This window comes from Stylophora pistillata, chromosome 11, assembly GCF_964205215.1.
Source record: "Stylophora pistillata chromosome 11, jaStyPist1.2, whole genome shotgun sequence".
NCBI classification, from domain to species: Eukaryota; Metazoa; Cnidaria; class Anthozoa; order Scleractinia; family Pocilloporidae; genus Stylophora; species Stylophora pistillata.
This window is the reverse complement of record NC_142529.1, coordinates 26,929,095-26,951,517: the sequence shown is the minus strand read 5'-3', so window position 1 is coordinate 26,951,517 and position 22,423 is coordinate 26,929,095. Positions and strand designations below refer to the sequence as shown.

The 22,423-nt window shown below is 38.9% G+C and overlaps 1 protein-coding gene across 1 annotated transcript in view; it reads left to right on the top strand.

Annotated features, from left to right (window-relative positions):
- The first annotated feature begins 7,600 nt into the window (after positions 1-7,600).
- LOC148720908 (uncharacterized) overlaps positions 7,601-22,423 on the top strand; it is a 23,098-nt gene continuing 8,275 nt past the window's right edge. The window contains exons 1-3 of the mRNA XM_088737702.1: positions 7,601-7,724; positions 8,012-8,088; positions 8,369-8,499. Coding sequence (XP_088593828.1) covers positions 7,623-7,724; positions 8,012-8,088; positions 8,369-8,499 — 310 coding nt within the window. The 5' untranslated portion in view covers positions 7,601-7,622. The remainder of the gene's footprint in view (positions 7,725-8,011; positions 8,089-8,368; positions 8,500-22,423) is intronic.

Here is a 22,423-nt window from a genome sequence, read left to right as displayed (position 1 = left end):
ACGCATTTGAATCAGCCTACATCACAGCCCATGAAATATGCGGAGTATCTTTGATGACGATAATACCCATTTACGTGGACAGACTTCTCTCCCTAATGTTGTGGCTAAGATACAGACAAATTGTAACTTTGAAGCGCATGCTACCAAACTTTGTCATGAATACATCAATTCACTCTTTTTCACAAATGAGCTTTATTAACGCGTAAGTTTTCGCTTACTTATCGTCCAGACCTCGCTCTTCTTGTCACAAACTTCCCCCTCCCACTCTCTTTAGATGTGTCTAGGCTGTAGCAATCTTACCACACCCTCCCCAACAAAGGCTGTGTTTGTAACACTAATCACTGCCGAAGAAATTTGAATTTCGCACTCGGTGAGCTGGCTACGCGCCGGTGATTACTAACCTTTGTCTTGCGAATAATAGAAACCCTTTCCTTCGAACAATAGATAAGGACTTATAAGGAGCGAAAGCTTGACTTATTGTCGGGCCAAAATCCTAACCAAAAGTTTGATACGCACTCGTTGGGTTTGTCTCTCCGCTATTTCCGCGTTGGTGAATAAAAGAATAGATTAGTATAGGTAATCGCATGGGGCCGACTAAAATTAAGGATTAATATCACTTGTGTTTTCGGAAGTTGCTGAAATTGCCCGAGTCGCTGCGCGACTCGGGCAATTTCTGCAACTTCCGAAAACACTAGTGATATTAATCCTTAATTTTACGAGGAACCAGGTGATTACTTGTATATCATATAAGGGGCAAAATGTTTTCTTACTGATCTCGCGCAAAACGGGACGCCATTGTTACAAAACAAACAGAAATTTCTTTACCTTGGCAGCCGTTTCTAAGCAATTTTCAGCCAATCATTTTCAAGTAATTTTTCCCGGGGCAATTACAAAAATTAAGAAAAAATGCACTCTGTCTTGACCAATCACAATTCAGTAATTTTGCCCCTTCTATGATAAAAAGTTGAAATGACTGTAGAGTCGAAAGAAAAGTAGTTTGTATGTAACAAAGATGAAATTAATTATTTGGTACTTGATAAAAACCTCGTACTCAAAACAACGCCGAGTGTATCGTGGCTAGGTCAGTATGTGTTCATTAAAATATGAAGCACGAAGGAAGTCTGGAGAAAGAGAAAGGTGCACAAGAGTTGCCAAAGACGTAACCAAGAGCCATCATAGTTTTATAAATGATAAACTTATCCCCTCCTTCATTTTCCTTCTCGATCGATAAAATATCATGTTCCCTTCAGCACTGTCATAAAGTTTTCATCATCGGAGGACAATTGCTAATCGCTCAAGGGAATTAGAACATAAAGAATTAAGTCACCTGCCGGAAAAATAAAAGCTTGTCTGATAACGTAACATTTACTTAGAATTTGTTGGTGAAAGGAGGAGAACAAATTAAGAATGTAAAAGAAACGACAGTAAACTGCTTTTTCGCCTAATATTTTGCTCTTCTCCTATTTTGTTCTACTCTTGGAGAAGAAACGGAGGTAAAAGAGCCTCAAAATGTTGCAAATCACGCGGTTGAATTCGAATATTTTAAAATACGGTTGCATCAGTGGCCATACATCAATTTTAATCTATATATTTATTCGAATTCTTTGATTGATTGACATGGGTTTGACATCCCTAGCCTAGACCCTCTATATTTTAATGTTACTGAGGTTGATAATGAGCCAAAAATTAACTTAACATAAATGATATGGACATTTGATTGACACTCTATCGATGGAGCAAGGTCAGCTTGCGAGCTGGGTCCTCGTTAACAGCACTGCGGGAAGTTGCTCCTTCACTCACCAGTTGTGTTGCTCGAGGCCTCAAACTTATTCACCAGCAAGGTACAAAAGCTCATACTGAAGTGTTTATAATGAGTGCCTTCCCGTCGGCTGAGTAAGGAGGGATTGTTTATCTCACAGAGAAAACAATATTAATGTTACAGGTGTTTTTATATATTTGACAAATTAAAGTGACGATTTCTCTGAAGTTTTCCAAACAATTAAAGAATGATGAGGAAGTATCTATATGATCATTAAGTGGGAAGTAAGGTTTTAATGATCGTCATCGTTGTGAAGCTGTTTAGATGAAATATTTCTCGTTGCAATCACAGATAACTTCAATCTGAGAAAAAAAGGAAACTAATACAGGATAATGTCGACAACAAATTTCACTGGAGGTGGAACACAGACCAAGATATTTCAAGATCTGTACTGTTACCCCCCTCTGGTTGGTGGGCTTCCGCAAAAATTTAAAATTTCTTTTCTACCAATCTACATTCTCCTCTCCATCACAGCATTTCTTGGCAATTCTCTTATCCTCGTTGCCCTTCACATAGAATCTTCCCTGCATCCTCCGTCCAAACTCTTGTATCGCTGTTTGGCAACAACTTATCTGTTGGTTGGTCTTGTTTGCCAGCCTCTCAGTGCTACTTATTGGATGTCCGTGGCTGACGAACAATGGAATCTTTGTCGATACGTATTTGACGCCGCTTTCCTTACAGACGTTGCATTATGTTGAGTGTCATTGCTGACGATGACGGCCATAAGCATGGACAGACTTCTCGCCCTGTTGTTGGGGTTAAGATACAGACAAATTGTAACTTTGAAGCGCACATACATCACTGTAGCTACCTTTTGGATTGTATCTAGTGTTGCTGCTTTACGCTACATATTAGATTACCGTATACTCATTTTATATGATAGTATAATTACACCATCTTGCCTTGTTATTTCAGTCGCCTCGTATATGAAAATTTTTCGGGTTCTCAGTCATCATCAGGCTCAAGTACAAGATCATCTCCAACAACGGCCGAGCTAATCAAATGCACCGAACATGGCGCGGTACAAAAAGGCAGTGAACAGTGCACTGTGGGTGCAGTTAGCGTTAGTAGTTTGTTATGCACCATCCTTCATAGTAACAATTGTAATCGCTGACAGTAAAACATATTCATCCCACTTAGTAGTATTAAGGGAAGTAGCAGCTGTCTTAGTTTACTTTAACTCGATGTTAAACCCGTTTTCTTTACTGCTGGAAGATTGGTGAAGTAAGACAAGCAGTAAAGCAAACCATCAGAAAAGCACTTTGCTGTCCATGGAGCTAGATCCTCATCAAATTGATACTTATATTATTTTAAATTTCAAAGCTGAGTCATTAAGTCACGATTTTTATTTGAGAACGTTCGTAAGATCTGTCCTTGGATAAGCAAGAAATAAGAACTTCAGCAAAGTGTAAGGGAAAACTGGACTGTCTGATTTATGAAATGTTATTCATAACAAAGAAAAGGCCATGCTTGAACACACAATCAGACTCCATACGCGCAAAACTATTTATTTAATTTTATTTAAATTTGTCACTTTTTACATGCATATTTTATGTTTTATCGCCTTGCACGGTGTATATTAAGTTGTCGAATTTTATTCTCTTTTCACTTGAAAATAATGACATGGTGTCATCGAAACGTAGTGTAAAACTTCTTTCACTTATTTTTATTATTAGATCATGTTCGATTAAATCTAATCCTATTCGAATTCTAACTTTGTCATGAAAACAGAGTTATATGCATTTTACTCTCATGTTTAATTTCTTTAACAAAATGTGACGGCATTGGGTTAAACTTTAAAGAGTAGTTACAGCGGAGAGTTCTCGACATATTTTTATGTTAAGTTAAACAATTTCCACCTTTGTTTGCTTCCCTAGGGAAATTGCTTGATTTTGACGCTTTGCTCAACGCGCTGGTTAATATTTACTGTAGTCGTCTTGAGGTAAATGAAATTCAATCATCGTGTGGCGCTTTAACAATTCGTAATTCAAACCGTCGTGATCAAAGGAGAATTTAGAGAAATGCACCATTAAAATATTATAAACGACGTTCATTTTGAATATTCTAACCAAGATTGTAAAATTGCAAAAAGTATATGGTTTGGTAGGTTAAGATCCTGTTGCGGTTTTGTTTAAGATTTTAGTCAGGGGATACAAAAAGGAGAAAAATAGGCTCCAAAACTTTGTTCATTGCAAATTTAATTCAAAGCTGACATCTGTGACAAAAATTTGAATTTCAGTTATTTGATGCATTCGGAGATTGTCACAAAATTAATGTTTCCCCAGACGATCTCTTGCTTTGACCAAGTAAAGTACCCAGCTTGAACTTTTTATTTTCAGTTCGCTGAGGCTGATTATCTGTCAAGTCTGAACTTCACACAGATCTTTAGTTTAGTATTGAATGCAATAAAGGAAGAACATCTCCACTTAATAATCGGTCCTTAAATGACAATTTATCCTAATGTACCACGTAATTCATCTCTTATAAAGGGTGACAAGAAAGAGTTCCCTTATGGTATTGTCAAACAGAAATATAGCCGATGTCTTTGTTTTTGCCAACGATAATTATTTTTAGCTAAACTCTACTAATTGAGAAGAAAAAGCTGGTCTCGGCCCACTCGTAACTGTTTAGAAGTTCAGCTGCATGGAATAATCAAAGAGAATTTAAAAGAAGTTAAAATTTCCTGGATAAACTCCTAAACCGTATTGAAGAATTGCATGATATACAGCATCTTTTAAACAACAGATTCACGCACTCGTTTGGTTTGTCCATCAGCTAGTTACCCGTCGATTAATATAATAACAGATTTAAAGTAAAAAAAAAGTTATAGGTTTGAAAGAAAAGTAACTATAGAACGAGTACAAAATGAATAATTTGGTATTCGATAAAGCCTAGACTCAAAACGAGGTCGGGTCTGTCATGATTAACTGATGTCTCCTAAATTTTGAGTTTTAACAATTATTCATTGGTCTGTGTGCGATATGAAGCACGCGGTAATTTTACAGTCGAGCTTGAAAGACTGGTAAGAGTTGATAATAGGCGGAGCAGTGCACAACTTTTATTCACAAGTCATGATAAAATTAAAAAAAACTAGAATGAAAAGAATTTTTCATCCAGTCTTGATAGGTTGTGACCACCCATCCCTTCATTTCCATCTCTATCAATAAGTTATCATGTTTAATTCAATATTGGAGAACAACTTTCACGGCGAAAAGAGAATTGTCAGTCGCTCAAGAGAATCGCAACAAGACTTCAATCTCTTGCCACATGAAAGAAAACTTGCGTCATACCAAAATATTCGCTTCAAATTATCCGGATGAAATGATCCAGGTAAAGAGGGACTCTACATCACGAGCCACAGGTAAACGGAAGTTCAAATATTCGAAAAGGCTGGTTGCTATGAAGTGACGTCACAAACCGGATAAGTTTCCATCATCGCCTTGACAGCGTTTTTCGATAATTGCTCGCAGTAATCTGAGTAGTTGCTTGAATTTGTACAATCTCTGTTCCTGCTGGGTACAATGAAGCCTTTTGTTTATTAGGGGCTGGATCGGCCTATTGACATTTGGAGATTGGATTTCATGTTAATATGCGTAAGCAAAAGTGGGAATGTTTAGTTTCCCGCGGTCGAGTGCAGTTATGGATCCCTTGAAACTTCGAAGGGTTGAATTGCTTCATTCTCCTCCAGATGAGTCAAGGGAATGGTTTATCTTAAATTTCAAGAAATGTGGCATAAGAATCAGCAAGTTTTTTGAAGTAGCCTGTTGGTGGCACATTTTCCAAGCGTTTTGTACGGTCCAGCTTTAAAAAATGGCGGAAGCTTGGATGACCGATATGTTCAGAACAACAAAGTGGCCATCGCCTCTCTATCTGGAGTTGTTTCTACCATCTTCCGGCAGAAATTCGAAGAAGGAGAAGTGGTGAGATATCTTTGGTTGATCGATAAAATAAATTATTGATCCTGGATCAAGAAAAGCTTGGCAAACGTTACTTAGCATTTTCAAGCTAAGACGAACCGGGGTAAGTCTAGTCTCCCTCGCAGCCGTTTTTTTTTTTTTGGATGTCACGCAACGCTCCCCCAAAAGAACGGCTGCTAACAACCGAACTACATTCCTTTCTCCGAATTGGCCAATCACAGCTCGGTTTCCATTTTCAGGAACCTTTTCGCGCCAGACTCACATTTTGAGACTCGTTCAATCAAATATCGTTTTCTATCGCGATCCTCATGTGGAAAACACAAGACAAATGGCGGTGCTTGAAGGAGCTTTTCGCAAAGCGTCGTCAAAGTTCAAAATTTTCGAGCTTAATGCTTACCAGAAGCTTCTAATTAGAAAATTTTTAGTCGAGAAAGAAGATGTTTTTGTTAAGCTGCCTACAGGATCCGGGAAATCGTTAATATATCAAGCACTCCCGCTCGTGTTTGACTATGTTACCGATGAAAGTGGTCATATTATTGTTGTTGTTGCGTTGTACCAACGTGCGGAAACACTCGATAATTCGGGCCGATTTCCTGTACCGGTGATAAGAAGCCACGAACATAACTAATCGGGTTCACTCCAACTAGCAGCGGACTGGCAAATGAAGAAGTACAAGTAGTGTAGGAGACGTTGGCCGACCTAAATTGCAGTGTTCTCGAAGCCTTCGCCCGGTTTGTTGACGGCAAGCACGCGCTTTTTTCCTCCTGATCTCCATCTGTAGGTCGAAGCAAGCGTTTAGCCCTTGGCCTCGATTGAAAGGCGTCTTGTATTTCGTTTTGATTATTGATGTAATTTACTTTCTCTTATATATTCTGACTTTTATAATCTGTAGTAACCTCTTGAAGTAGTGAGAATAAAGAGTTTCAGTTCAGTTTTTAGCTTCTTCTACTTTCTCAGGTTCTCGCTGAAACTTTAACAACCGCTCAAACAATCTATCTTTACCAGGGCACAACGATGAACATGTGAAACATTTTGAGCTCTCATTAACAAATTTCTTCAGTGTTTCTCCCGACATGATAGCTAGATCATCTGCCACATCCGCATTTTCGCGTGAAACCTTACGTCATTCAGATTTTCTGGTATGTGATTGGTCTGTTCAATAGACCGCGAACAAACCGCAAGGACAATGAGAAAGGAATGTAGCTCGGTTGTCAGCAGCCGTTCTTTTGGGAGAGCGTTGCGTGACATCCAAAAAACGGCTGCGAGGGAGACTAGGGTAAGTCATAACGTTTATATTTTTATTAAGATTGGAAAAAGTGAGTTTGCTGTCTTATGTTTTGTTGTGAATGCTGGTTTCACGGTCTATCAGAACTCATCTCTGCTTGGCAGGGAAATCACATAATTGGCTGAGTTTGATTTTACGCTGAGCCTCTAAGTTTTCTAGCTATGATCACTTTTTATGGCTACTTTAGGAGAAATTTCGGGTTTGTTTCCTTGATAGGGTCTTGACAGTATTATAATTTATTTCATTTCTATTTTTCTACAATAAAAGATTTAAATCGCCAGAGGGATGCCATTGAGAAAACTGGAATAGTAATTAATGGAAGATGCTTTAAAGTTAAATTTCCAGGTTATTTGTGTGTGCCAATCTTGACTCTTTATATTTTTTTTATCTTATTATTTTTTTATTTTTGCAATGTTTTTATGTTATATGTCTAGCTACGTGATAGTAATTATTGAATCCATTTTATGCTTGGCAGTGTTAGAAAATATCTGAGAAAGTATAACATTTGAGATCTTTGGTGTAGCTATTTTAACTTCAACTTCTTGTTATCTTCTTGTCTTTTTTCATGACAGCTGTTACTCTTGATTACAAAACACCGATAATGCTGCTCAAGCAAAGAGCTGGTGATGAAAAAAAATATATCAATGAGCTTTTCAAGCAAGGATTGGACACAGAGTGCTGTGTATTCTGCAAAGTTATTAAGGTAGGTTATACCTGCAATGCTAAATGGCATGCATCATAGTGGAATTATACAATAACACAAAACATATTCAGCCTACTGGTATTTGTTATGCAATTTATTTATAATTAATTAGTGAGAGCTTTCTTGGCTTTCTTGACTTTACAGAAAGGCAGACGAAAGGTGTCCATAAAAGTGAACATATTTTATCTGTGGTGAACAGTAATTATATATCTACCATTAGTAGTGAACATTATATGACTTTAGCTCAGTTAATTCATTATTGAGTGATACATGCAATTTATTTGTAGGAATGTGCCTCTCCTGATGTTCCTTTTGGGGAAGCCTTTGCTGAGTGTTTCCTAAAGAGCAAAGCAAATATTGGGGGGTAGGTACAACTCTGCACTTCTGCATTGACATGCATAAAAAGTTTCAGCTTGCAGTATGGTATTTCACTTTCTATTGGAATACATGTCTTTAAATCTCACTTGGGATACTTAGTTTGATGGACAGTTGACATACTGCCGGCCGACAGTTGGCCGACAGTTGGCCGACAGACTTTTAGGGGAGCTGTTCTTCACTTTTACCCAGTTACCAGCAAAAATATGGTAAGCTTGGATTATAAAGGTGGAAACTTTATTCACTGTTTTTTTTTCTGTCTGTTTCAGATGGAAGGGGTTAAGAGATGACTTGCTCTTTCTCCTTGAAGAGGAGCCATGTGATGTTAATTTATGTGCTCTGCCTGCAGTGTATGACATTTTAATTTTTAAATTCTGTGCACCCATTGAAGTCTTATCCTGTAACAATATTATTTTGTTTAGTGTTGCCTGGTCACCTCTGAGATATATATTTATTTGCCATATTTCTAAGATTTATATGGCATTCGGCGTAATGCCTGAGAGCTTCTGGGATATAACACACTTAGTTTTTCATTCACTGTTAATAGAGGGAAATTATGTCTTTCCTTTCTGGTTCACCCAGGCTGAAGTCCTTCATTCAGAGTAATGCCTGAGCAATTCTGGGATATATAACATACCTAGCTTTTCATTCATGGTCAATATAGGGAAGTGTTGTCTATCCTTTCTGGTTCACACAGGCTGAAGTCCAGGCATTCAGAGTAATGCCAGAGCACTTCTGGGAGTTATAACATACTTAGCTTTTCATTCATGGTCAATATTGGGAAGTGTTGTCTATCCTTTCTGGTTCACCCAGGCTGAAGTCCTCGCATTCAGTGTAATGCCTGAGTGCTTCTGGGATATATAACATACATAGCTTTTCATTCATGGTCAATATAGGGAAGTGTTGTGTATCCTTTCTGGTTCACCCGGGCTGAAGTCCTGGCATTCAGTGTAATGCCTGAGCACTTCTGGGAGTTATAACATACTTAGCTTTTCATTCATGCTCAATATTGGGAAGTGTTGTCTATCCTTTCTGGTTCACCCAGGCTGAAGTCCTCGCATTCAGTGTAATGCCTGAGTGCTTCTGGGATATATAACATACATAGCTTTTCATTCATGGTCAATATAGGGAAGTGTTGTGTATCCTTTCTGGTTCACCCAGGCTGAAGTCCTGGCATTCAGTGTAATGCCTGAGCGCTTCTGGGATATATAACATACTTAGCTTTTCATTCATGGTCAATATAGGGAAGTGTTGTCAATCCTTTCTGGTTGACCCAGGGTGAATTCCTGGCATTCAGTGTAATGCCTGAGCTCTTCTGGGATATACAACATACTTAGCTTTTCATTCATGGTCAATATAGGGAAGTGTTGTCTATCCTTTCTGGTTCACACAGGCTGAAGTCCTGGCATTCGGAGTAATGCCTGAGCAATTCTGGGATATACAACATACTGAGCTTTTTATTCATGGTTAATATAGGGAAGTATTGTCTATCCTTTCTGGTTCACCCAGGCTGAAGTCCTGGCATTCAGAGTAATGCCTGAGCGCTTCTGGGATATATAACATACTTAGCTTTTCATTCATTGTCAATATAGGGAGGTGTTGTCTATCCTTTCTGGTCCACCCAGGCTGAAGTCCTGGCATTCAGTGTAATGCCTGAGTGCTTCTGGGATATACAACATACATAGCTTTTCATTCATGGTCAATATAGGGAAGTGTTGTGTATCCTTTCTGGTCCACCCAGGCTGAAGTCCTGGCATTTAGTGTAATGCCTGAGCGCTTCTGGAATATATAACTTACATAGCTTTTCATTCATGGTCAATATGGGGAAGTGTTGTCTATCCTTTCTGGTTCACCCAGGCTGAAGTCCTGGCATTGACTGTAATGCCTGAGCACTTCTGGGATATAATTATAACAAAGTTTCACATAGCTTTTCATTCATGGTCAATATAGGGAAGTGTTGTCTATCCTTTCTGGTTCACACAGGCTGAAGTCCTGGCATTCAGAGTAATGCCTGAGCAATTCAGGGATATACAACATACTGAGCTTTTTATTCATGGTCAATACAGGGAAGTATTGTCTATCCTTTCTGTTTCACCCAGGCTGAAGTCCTGGCATTCAGAGTAATGCCTGAGCGCTTCTGGGATATATTACATACTTAGGTTTTCATTCATTGTCAATATAGGGAAGTGTTGTCTATCCTTTCTGGTCCACCCAGGCTGAAGTCCTGGCATTCAGTGTAATGCCTGAGTGCTTCTGGGATATACAACATACATAGCTTTTCATTCATGGTCAATATAGGGAATTGTTGTGTATCCTTTCTGGTCCACCCAGGCTGAAGTCCTGGCATTCAGTGTAATGCCTGAGCGCTTCTGGGATACATAACTTACATAGCTTTTCATTCATGGTCAATATAGGGAAGTGTTGTCTATCCTTTCTGGTTCACCCAGGCTTAAGTCCTGGCACTCAGAGTAATGCCTGAGCGCTTCTGGGATATATAACATACTTAGCTTTTCATTCATTGTCAATATAGGCAAGTGTTGTCTATCCTTTCTGGTCCACCCATATTGAAGTCCTGGCATTCAGTGTAATGCCTGAGCGCTTCTGGGATATACAACATACTTTAAGTTTTTCCATTCATGGTCAATATAGGGAAGTGTTGTGTATCCTTTCTGGTTCACCCAGGCTGAAGTCCTGGCATTTAGTGTAATGCCTGAGCGCTTCTGGGATATACAACATACTTTAAGTTTTTTCATTCATGGTCAATACGGGGAAGTGTTGTTTATCTTTTCTGGTTCACCCAGGCTGAATGGAAGTTCTGCTATTCACAGTAATCCCTTAGTGCTTCTGGGATACCTAACATTCTTATTTTCTTTGACATTCACAGGTCAATATAGGGAAGTGTTGTCTATCCTTTCAGGTTCACCCAGGCTGAAGTCCTGGCATTTAGTGTAATGCCTGAGCGCTTCTGGGATATACAACATACTTTAAGTTTTTTCATTCATGGTCAATACGGGGAAGTGTTGTTTATCTTTTCTGGTTCACCCAGGCTGAATGGAAGTTCTGCTATTCACAGTAATCCCCTAGTGCTTCTGGGATACCTAACATTCTTATTTTCTTTGACATTCACAGGTCAATATAGGGAAGTGTTGTCTATCCTTTCTGGTTCACCCAGGCTGAAGTCCTGACATTCAGTGTAATGCCTGAGTGCTTCTGGGATATACAACATACATAGCTTTTCATTCATGGTCAATATAGGGAAGTGTTGTGTATCCTTTCTGGTCCACCCAGGCTGAAGTCCTGGCATTCAGTGTAATGCCTGAGCGCTTCTGGGATATATAACTTACATAGCTTTTCATTCATGGTCAATATAGGGAAGTGTTGTCTATCCTTTCTGGTTCACCCAGGCTGAAGTCCTGGCATTGACTGTAATGCCTGAGCACTTCTGGGATATATAACAAAGTTTCACATAGCTTTTCATTCATGGTCAATATAGGGAAGTGTTGTCTATCCTTTCTGGTTCACCCAGGCTGAACGGAAGTTCTGCTATTCACAGTAATCCCTTAGTGCTTCTGGGATACCTAACATTCTTATTTTCTTTGACATTCACAGGTTAATCTAGGGAAGTGTTGTCTATCGGCCTTACTGGTTCACCCAGGCTGAAGTCCTGGCATTCAGTTTAATGCCTGAGCGCCTCTGAGATATTTGACTTACTTAGCTTTTCATTGATGGTTAATATAGGGAAGTATTGTCTATCCTTTCTGGTTCGCCCAGGCTGAAGTTCTGGCATTCAGAGTAATGCCTGAGGTTTTCTGGCATATATAATGTGAAGAAATTCTTGTGACGCAAACTTTTCTGTTATTTGAGCTCTTCACCCATATCTACTGCAGAGCGACAGGAATAAATAGTCGTTTGAGACAAAAATTTGAAAAACAGCTTCATTTACTGTTAAAAGTCGCCCTGCAAACCGCGACGGGAAGAGAACATCAAAACAAAAAATGCTGCCAAAAAAACTCAATAAATAACACAAGGCAAAACACTGCTGGTACATTTCTTTGCGAAGCTAGATCGTGAAATCTCTGATGCGACGTTTTTGTAGGGCGTAAACACACGACGACGATTGATTTCCTGACAAACTGGGTAATATGAGATAATATAAAGTATGAAACAACACGAAGTAACGCGCAGAGCCTCAAGTGATCGATATATCGTATTTCCTTGAATAAATGCCCACCCCTTGGCCATTCAAACTTATAACTCTGAATAAGCGCGACTCCGGAACCCTTTCTTATTCAGCTTTCATAACATTTTAAACTTTTACTACCTTAGATGAATATGTTGGGAGAGATTCTTGCTTTAAGAGTTATATTACGCCGATGTATTATCTTTCCTTTTTATATGGCTGGCTTCGCAAGCGGTGCAAGATGTAGTGAATTCTGTGAGCTGATTGGCTATTAACCCTTGCTTATTTTTCGTTTTCTGCGGTGGCCAGCGTTGCAGCCATTTTGTCTTTGTGTAACCTGCAGGCAAGCTCTCGCTTGGCTCTTATCGCTTGGCTCAGGTTTGAGTTTTCCTGCTTGGTCAATAACGCATTACTGGATCTACCGCGCTCTATGTTAATTTCCAAACCACTCTAGCGCACAGCGCTTGACTCAGTATTTAAAGTTGGTTTTTCGGAAAAAGTGAACGTCCCACCCCTCTCAAGAAGCTTTTAGAATATAAAAATTCAAGGACTTTCTAAGGATTGGTTAAATTCATTGGGGGACTTGCCCTGAAATTAACAGACTTGCAAGACAGTACGAACCCCGTTAAAGTTCAAGGGAGTTTAAACTTGTTCGTAACGTGTCATTAAACGAAAGTTGGTCTTTGTCTGTTTAAAAGCTTTGTCAGCTTGTTCAACATCTATCTTGATTTGAAAACAATTATTATTACCCCCGGTCTCTGTTTATTCACGATTTTAATCATCGTTGCGGAGGAGGTAGCGCAAAGAGATTTTCAACACCAGTGCGTTAATCACATCGTACCTATAATGTCTGTAATCTCTCGCAACTATCTAGAGGATTCCGGCACCAATATAGGTCATATGAAGGCCAGTGACAAAGAATCTTATGTGTACTGCATGAATATCGTTTAAAAAAACTGGAACAGTGTGTAAACTATAAATGCGACATAAAATATCAGTGAGAAAAAGCCGCCATGTATTGTGGACTCTGCGTTAAACAGCAAAGGAAATTATAGGTTGTAATACGCCCAGTTTATTCCCAATAACTGGTAACTGGATGCTCAAAAATTACAGCACCAAGCGTCAGCTGTCAAAGATTCCGAACACAGCGGAAAAAAGTCGTCGGTTCTGGAATTTACTTTGTTTCCGATCCGAAAACAAAAATCTGGTAAAATTGATTAGAAAACAAAACACTCAGGCCGCCAGTTAAATGTCGTAGTAAATAAGCGTCGCAGCCTATGTCAGTATTAATGAAGTTAACTAAATCCGCAAGCATTGACTAAGAAATGTTTCTTCGACGTGACTGTAACTGCCGCAACACACTCCGGGCGTTGGTTGTGTACTTCTGTGAAAGAAGGGTAAAAGCATGGAGTGTGGCTTGCATGTTGGGAGGCCGAAAAAGAGGATTTCGGGCAAAATGTCATCCTCGTCTTATTCATCGGCGGCCACATCGGCATCTTGGCTATCTGCGAGAGGTTCGCCTTGATAGGGAGCAAAATTCCCGACTGATACCGAGAACGAATCTCTACGAGTCTTTTTAGTTAATCGGCAACTGACGAGATCCACAAGATTAGGATCGAAACCGCGATCTTGCCTGACCATCTACAGAAAATTTCCAAAGATATTATAACGGTAGATGGGCTACTAAACGCCCCGGGCCAAAGCAATGCCATTCAGAGAATGAAGAAAACATGGAAGCCTCATACGACACCGCCACTGAAGATGATCTACTCGGCAAGTCTGAGGATAACGAACAAATCCCTCTGTACCAAATGCCTAGCAGAACATGCCCAGAATCCCTAAATTATAGGGCGAGGGCCAAAATAAGAGCAGACGATGATTTCAAAAATGAGATAAAGCAAATCCCTAACAACGCGGAGCAAGAAACAGTAAACACGATCATATGCTTCTATGAACGTGAAATCGGTCGTTTTAAAACCGAAATAAAGAAAAGAAAACGAGCTAAAACGGCTGGAACACTGAACACTAAGAACTGTAGTACGATCGAATCAGCGCGCGTGGCGCAAGCTGAAAGCAGTCAAGATAACTTAACGATCGAGACAGTCAAAAGAATAGCTGTACATCTACAAAGGCGAACGATTCGACAAAGACGCAATCCCTGATGTGCGTACTCAGTGCCACACATAAAGCAAATTCTCATGAAAAACTGGCATTTAATAGAAACACAACCACTACTGAGCGAACTATACAAAAATCCGCCGCTCGTATCTTACAAAAGAGTACGGTCGCTCAAAGACATACTCGTGAGGGCTAAACTTTGAATACGCTACTCTAAACACACGGTTGGGAGTCGTGTAGACCTGTCAACCCCATTTTACGCCACCGTCTTCCTCTTCGCTACTGGAGACAACTTCGCTTCGTTCAGAAGAAGATTCACTTGACAAAACTTCAATATCTGCCATCTCCTTCGCCCACGAATACAAACAAACAGTGAGTGAAATAAACAACGCTATCGGAGTGAACACAACCAGTGACGTCATCAATTCATTTGGCTCGGTACCAGGACCCGGACATGGTTTTGTGCAAAATTTTTGACTTGAACGGTTAAAAAAGATATCTTTCGCTTCTTTTTGGCCAAAGCAAATTATCTCAGGATGATCAGCATATTCAAAACTACATGTTAGAGCAAATATTTCAGATACGAAACTTTCGTTTCAGTAGCACTTTAACGTAAGTTTGCATGTGTGGCTATACATCAATTTCAATTCGTTATAGGCATTTGAATTTCCTTGACTGATTGATATGGGTTGGAAATCCTTAACTTGAATCTTCTTTATTTTTAGCTTGCTTAAGCTGATAATGATTCAAGCCTCAACTTTACACAAATGATATGGACATTTGATTGACACCCCATCAATGAAACTAGGTTAGCTTGCGAGCAGGTCCTTGTTATTAGTTTTGCGTCGCTCTTTTGTCCACGAGTCGTGTTGCTCAAGGCCTCAAACTTATCATTCACGAGCGAAGTAACTCGTACTGAAGCGTCGATAATTGGCCCGAAGGCTAACTTAATAGGGACTTTAGGTCGCACAGAGAAAACAGTAAGTATGTTACAGGTGTTTTTATGTATTTGCTTCCTTTTCCAATTTTATACGGGGTGTACCTGACAAGTTAAAGCGACAATTTCTCTGACATTTTTCAAACGAATAAGCAATGATGGGGAAGTTATATGACTCAGTACGTAGGGAGCTCTTTTTTTAGTGATCGTCGTCGTTGTGTAGCTGTTTATCGAATATTTCTCAAAAAAGGAACAAAAGAGAGGAATACAGAATAATGTCGACGACAAATTTTACTGGGGTGGAACACAGACCAAGACATTTCAAGAACTGTATTGTTCCCCCTCTCTGGTTGGTGGGCTTCAGCAAGAATTTTTTTAAATTCTTTCTTGACAGTCAACATTCTCCTCTCCATAACAGCATTTCTTGGCAATTCTCTTATTCTTGTTGCCCTTCACAAAAAATATTCCCTTCATCCGCCGTCCAAACTCTTGTATCGTTATCTAGCAACAACTGATCTGTTGGTTGGTCTTGTTACCCAGCCTAGTTGTCGTTGCTAGTTTTTGGCTTTCTGTGACTCACGAACAATGGAATCTTTGTCGATATGCATTTGAAGCCTCCTTCCTCACAGGCTATACATTATGTGGAGTGTCTTTGACGACGATGACGGCTATAAGCGTGGATAGACTTCTCGCCCTGCTGTTGGGGCTGAGATACAGACAAATTGTAACTTTGGAACGCACATACATCATTGCAGCTGCCGTTTGGATTTTATCTAGTGTCGCTGCTTTATGCTACACGTTGGATTACCGTATAACCATTCTGTATTTTTCTATATTAATACCATCTTGCCTTATTATTTCAGTCACCTCCTATATAAAAAATTTTCGGGGTCTCAGTCGTAATCAGGCCCAAGTACAAGATCATTTCCAACAAAAGCCGAGCCAACCAAATGCATTTAACACGGCGCGATACAAAAAGGCAGTGCACAGTGCACTGTGGGTACAGTTAGCATTAGTAGTTTGTTAGGCACCATACTTTATAGAGACAATTGTAGTCGCTTGTAGTAAAACGTATTCATCACACTTTGTAGTCTTAAGGGAAGTAGCAGGTGTCTTACTTTACTTTAACTCGACGTTTAACGTCTTTCCTTTACGAGGGGGGCACTGGGGCCTCTGGGAAACCGCAAAACCGGAGAAAAAAACCTCCAAAACCAAAAAACCGACGAAAAAGGGCAGCAAAACCGAAAACCGCATGCAAACCTGACAAAACCGCTACATTTTCCTCTTTAAAGGGGTCAAAAAGCAAAAACCGAAAACTGCATCAGAGTTTTCGTGAAAACCGAAAACCGAATGCAAAAACACGTAAAATCCGCAAACCACTCTGAATATCAAAACCGAAAAACCGAAAAACCGAATCTTTTAGGCCCAAAAACCGCAAAACCGAAAATCCCAAGGCCCCCCTCCTTTACTGCTGGAAGATAACTGAAGTAAGACGAGCAGTGAAGGAAACAATCAGACAAGCACTTTGCTGTCCATGGAGTTAGGTCCTCCTCGAGTTATATATAGTACTTTTAAAGCTGAAAGTGATTACACAATTATTGTATGAAAACGCCCGTCAAATATGTTATTAGATAGGAAGAAATCAAAAGCTCAAATAATATTTTTGTTCGAGGTCTGTACGCAGTCTGTTGGGGATAGTGTATCCGTTGATCTATGTTCTTTTGTGTTGTGAATATTTTTACCGCTAATTTATGTTTTTTATGTTGATTAATGTCAATCATTGAACAATACTATTGATTTCTGTAACGAAAGGCCCTGTGGGGCTCCCACTTTTAATCGAGTATTCATTAAAACAAAATGGCTAGTTGTGTGCACTAAATAGCTTTTTTTTACAGAAACAGCTGAAAGAAATGCATTGAAACACCAACCATATCTCTTCAAGAGTAGTTTTCGTGCTAGCTAGCTACCAATGTTCATGAATACGGCAAGGTATAATCGAAAAAAGATATGGGTGCATTTTACTTTCGTGTTTAATCTAATTTTTTAACAATAGAAAACTGTTGGATAAAACTTCAAAGAGAAGTTTAAAAGAGTTTTTTAAATTCAACGTCTTTTCTTAACTCAAAGAAAGAGGCTTGTTATCGACGCCATATTGCCAAACGAGTTGCATTTGTCGATGTTTAGTCTCGAATTTGTTTTGTCGTCCCAGAAAAATTTCCGTAATGCTTATGAATATGTAAAGATGGTTCCGTTGCTTGTGTATGTTAACAAACTTTAATAATTCGCGTGAAATGAAATTGACCATAACTGGTTGTTTCAGTTTCTTTATTTCTATCTTGCTGATGCTGATAACGATTCAAGCCTCAACTTTACGCAAATGATATGGACATTTGATTGACACCCTGTCAATAAAGAAGGTCAGCTTACGAGCTAGTCCTCGTTATTAGCATAGCGGCACGTCACTCCTTTGCCCACGAGTCGTGTTGCTCAAGGGTTAAACTTATTCACGAGCAAAGTAACTCGTACTGAACTGTTGATAATGAATGACTTCCCGTGGGCGAAGTAAAGAGGAATTGTTTGTCGCACAGAGAAAACAATGATAATGTTCCAGGTGTTTTAATATATTTTCCTCTTATTCCAATTTCATACGGGGTGTACCTGACAAGTTAAAGCGACAAAAATAAGCATTTTGCCATAACAGACAATTTTCTGAGTCTTTGTCGATTCGCAGAGTGACGCAGCCACCATCACAGCCTATGCGTTATGTGGTGTGTCTTTGATGACGATGACAGCAATAAGCGTGGACAGACTTCTTGCCCTGTTGTTGTGGCTGAGATAGAGACAAATCGTAACTTTGAAGCGCACATACATCATCGTAGCTACCTTTTGGATTATATCTAATGTCATTCTTTTATGCTACACATTAGATTACCATAAAGCCAGTTGGTATGGCCATATAGTTATACCATCTTGCCTTGTTATTTCAGTCGCCTCGTATATAAAAATTTCTAGGGGTCTCAGTCATCACCAACAACAGCCGAGCCAATGAAATACACTAAACATGGCGCGATACAAAAGGGTAGTGTTCAGTGCACTGTGGGTATAGTTAGCATTGGTACTTTGTTATGTACCATACTTTATTGCACGTAACACGAGAATTTTATTCCATAAAGCTCATTTGTAGAAATCTACACGCTTTATTTTCACATGTGAAAAAAGCCTATACAGCCAATCAGAATGGCGTGCAGCTCTTTCACGTCTCGAAGTATAATCAATCGAATTGCTTGAAAGAATTACACGGGCGCTCCCTTGCTCGCGCTCGCAAAATTTTTCCGTCTACTCACATGCCCGTATTCTAAATTTAAAAGTGCTCAGAAAATTTGGCCTTTGCTCGATTTGCTTTATTGATATCGTACCTAGATTTCAAAACAAAAAAAAACTTTTGTAAGTGCAGTTTTTCGTTCAGCACTTTATTCCCTTGATGTACATGTACTGCAATATTTTCCATTGCATTGAAAATGTGCAAAACTGTGTTCACTAGAAATTGAAAGGAAGTATTTTAAATATAAGCTGGCATCTCTGATTGCAATTTCAATTTCAATAGTTTGATGCTTTCGAGTTTCCAGTTTTTTTCTTAGACCAAGTGAAATCGTCAGCTTTTATTTTTCTTTATTTCTGGTTTACCGAGGTTAATAATGATCAGTCAAGTTTAAATTTCATGCAGATGATATGGACATTTCAAAAGCACCCTATCAAATTAAGAGAGATGGTTTGTTGCTCTTCTAAAAGTGATACGATAGATGTCTCTATATCTGGCTTGCCTTTTATTGCTAATTCATACCATTTAGGGAATGAAGAAAGTAACTTTTTTAACACGGTAGACAGTTTCCTGAGACATTTTAAATGCCAACCGATGTCAATTTTACAGTCGAGCTCGAAAGACAAAAAAAATGATAAACTAGTAGGAAATAAATTGTTCATCGAGTCAGTGATACCATTGGAAAACGCATCCCTTTATTTTTCATCTCTATCAATTAATTGTCATGTTTACCTCCATATTGGGAAATAACTGTCAGCATTACCCAGCGAGAATTATTGATCGCTGAAGGCAATCACAGGAAGAAAAGTTCAGTAAATTTCCTTTTGCATGGAAGTTCACCTGATACAAAAGTATTTTCTTGGTCTTATATTTTGTGTTCAAGACATTGGAACTGAGAAAACAAATTTGATCTAGGGTCTAGCTACCTTAGGCTAGTCATTATCAGGGAAATTCACTATGAGTTCGCTGGCAAAACGAGGAGAATAAACAAAGAATGACAAAATAATTGTAGAAAATGATTTGCTAGCGTAATACTTTTCTTTTGTGGCAATTTCGTCTAAGGTACTGGTCGGATACGTAAAGATGACTGAAAAGCTGCAAAGCGCAATTAACTACACGGGTAAATTCAAATATTTGAAACAAATTCGCAGCTGCGACCAAAATTTGAATTAAAACAGTTTGATCCGTTCGTGAAACTCAATTTATTCTAAGACCGCAAAAAATCGCTAGTTCAAATTATCTGTCAAACTTGCTGAGGCTGATAATGATTAAAGTTTCAATTCCGAAAAAATAATATGAACATTTGATTGGCATCCTTTCAGTGGAGGTTGATAACAGATGTCTCCATATTTTAGTATTTTTTCACAACTGAGGTACCTCGCATGTTCCTGCTATTTATTAACACAACAGAGAATTTTCTGGCGCATTTTAAATGCTTAAACGCTGGTGAGGATTTTTAATTGTGGACATTGTTTAGGAAGTAGCGTTTCAGTGAACGTTGGTAGGCGTGTGCTGTTTGGACCTCATTTGTCGTTGCAATCATAGATAACTTGCCAGAAAAAACGAAACGAACATAGAACAATGTCCCAAACAAATTTTACAAGAGGTGGAACACTGACCAAAACATTTGGAGAACTGCGATGCTCTCTTTTATTGTTGAGTGCTAAGCAAGAATCAGTTTCTTTCGCAGCAGTTAACATTCTCCTCTCCATCACAGCATTTCTTGGCAATTTTCTTATCCTTCTTGCCCTTCACAGAGAATCCTCCCTTCATCCGCCGTCTAAACTCTTGTATCGTTGTCTGGCAACAACTGATCTGTTGGTTGGTCTTGTTACCCAGCCTCTCGCTGCTACGACTTGGATTTCCGTGGTCCACGAACAATGGAATCTTTGTCGATACGCATATGACGCCGCCTTCCTCACATCCGCAGCATTATGTGGAGTGTCGTTAATGACGATAACGGCCATAAGCGTGGATAGACTATTCGCCTTATTGTTGGGGCTGAGATACAGACAAATTGTAAATTTGAAGCGCACATACATCATCTTAGCTACCTTTTGGATTGTATCTAGCGTCGCTGCTTTATGCTACATATTAGATTACCGTATAACCATTTGGTATATCTATATAATTATACCATCTTGCCTTGTTATTTCATTCCTCTCGTATATAAACATTTTCCGGGGTCTCAGTCATTATCAGGCTCAAGAACAAGATCATGGCCCACAACAGCCGAGCCAACCAAATGCACTGAACATGGCGCTATACCAAAAGGCAGTGCACAATTCACTGTTGGTGCAGTTAGCACTAGTAGTTTGCTATGCACCAAACTTAATCACGAAGGCAGTAGTAATCGGTGACGATAAAACGTATTCATTAGACTCAGTAATAAGGGGAGTAGCAGATGTCTTGCTTTACTTTAACTCGACGTTAAACCCGTTTCTTTACTGCTGGAAGATAAGTGAAGTAAGACAAGCAGTGAAACAGACAATCAGACAAGCGCTTTGCTGTCCATGGTTTTAGAGTTAGATCCCCGGTTTCTTAGGGTACACTCTAATGGACAGTTTTCATAGCTTAGTAAAAACGTCACGATTAGTACCAGCCAGAGAGAACGCTCGTAGGATATGTTGTATGTTGGATATACAAGGAAGAAATTAGAAACTTATCAAAAAATTTGAAGTCTGTACATAATGCATAATGCTTATGAATTTTAGAGATGTATAATATTGCTTGACTAATGCTAGCAATGTGTAAATTAGCATATGGAATAAAATGGAAGTTACTGGTTCCTATAGAGTTCTTTTCACCGGATTTTTTTTTTTTTCCCCACACTGATGATATTTATTAATCCTCCTTACTCAGCTCTGAATGAATTTCTACATAAGAAGACTGAGCTTTTAATAAGTTGTAGACTAACAATACTATCACATTTGTCCATGTGTTTGACTCTTGATACTAATTCATTCCTAGATTAAGGTGGCTGAACACAGTTTTTGATACCTTTGTTTCTTTCACCATTTTCTCTAAAAGCCTTGATCTCTCGGTCACCAAAATTGGCAGCAAGCAAGTTAACAACACAAACTTTGTTTTTTCGATCAAATTTATCCCAATTCGTTCATTTTACTTCTCGATCAATGGATTATCATGTTAACTTTAGCATTATAATAAAAACTTCATTATCAGAGAACAATTGCTAATATAATCGCTTGAGATAATTACGACATGAAGAACTCAGTGACCTGCCTTATACGTCAAAGCTTGTTTGATGCCAAAATAATTTACTTGTCTTTTCGCGAACAAGACGTTGGAAGCGAAGAAATTGTATAACTACGATATAATAGGCAAACTTTGGCTTATGAATATCCAGGAAAATCACTAAGAATATTAATTTGTTGGCGAAAGGAGGAAAACAAATAGAGAATGCAAACGAAAGCGGCAGAAAATTGTATGTTCGCGTCATTTTTTAGCTCTTCTTTTGCTTTGTTCTAGTTTTGTCGGAGACGAAACGGAGGTAAAAGAGCTACAAAATGTTACTAATTACACTGTTGAATTCGAATATGTTAAAGTAAATTTGCATGTGTGGCTATACATCAATTTCAATTCGTTATAGACATTTGAATTTCCTTGACTGATTGATATGGGTTGGAAATCCTTAACTTGAATCTTCTTTATTTTTTGCTTGCTTAGGCTGATAATGATTCAAGCCTCAACTTTACACAAATGATATGGACATTTGATTGACACCCCATCAATGAAACTAGGTCAGCTTG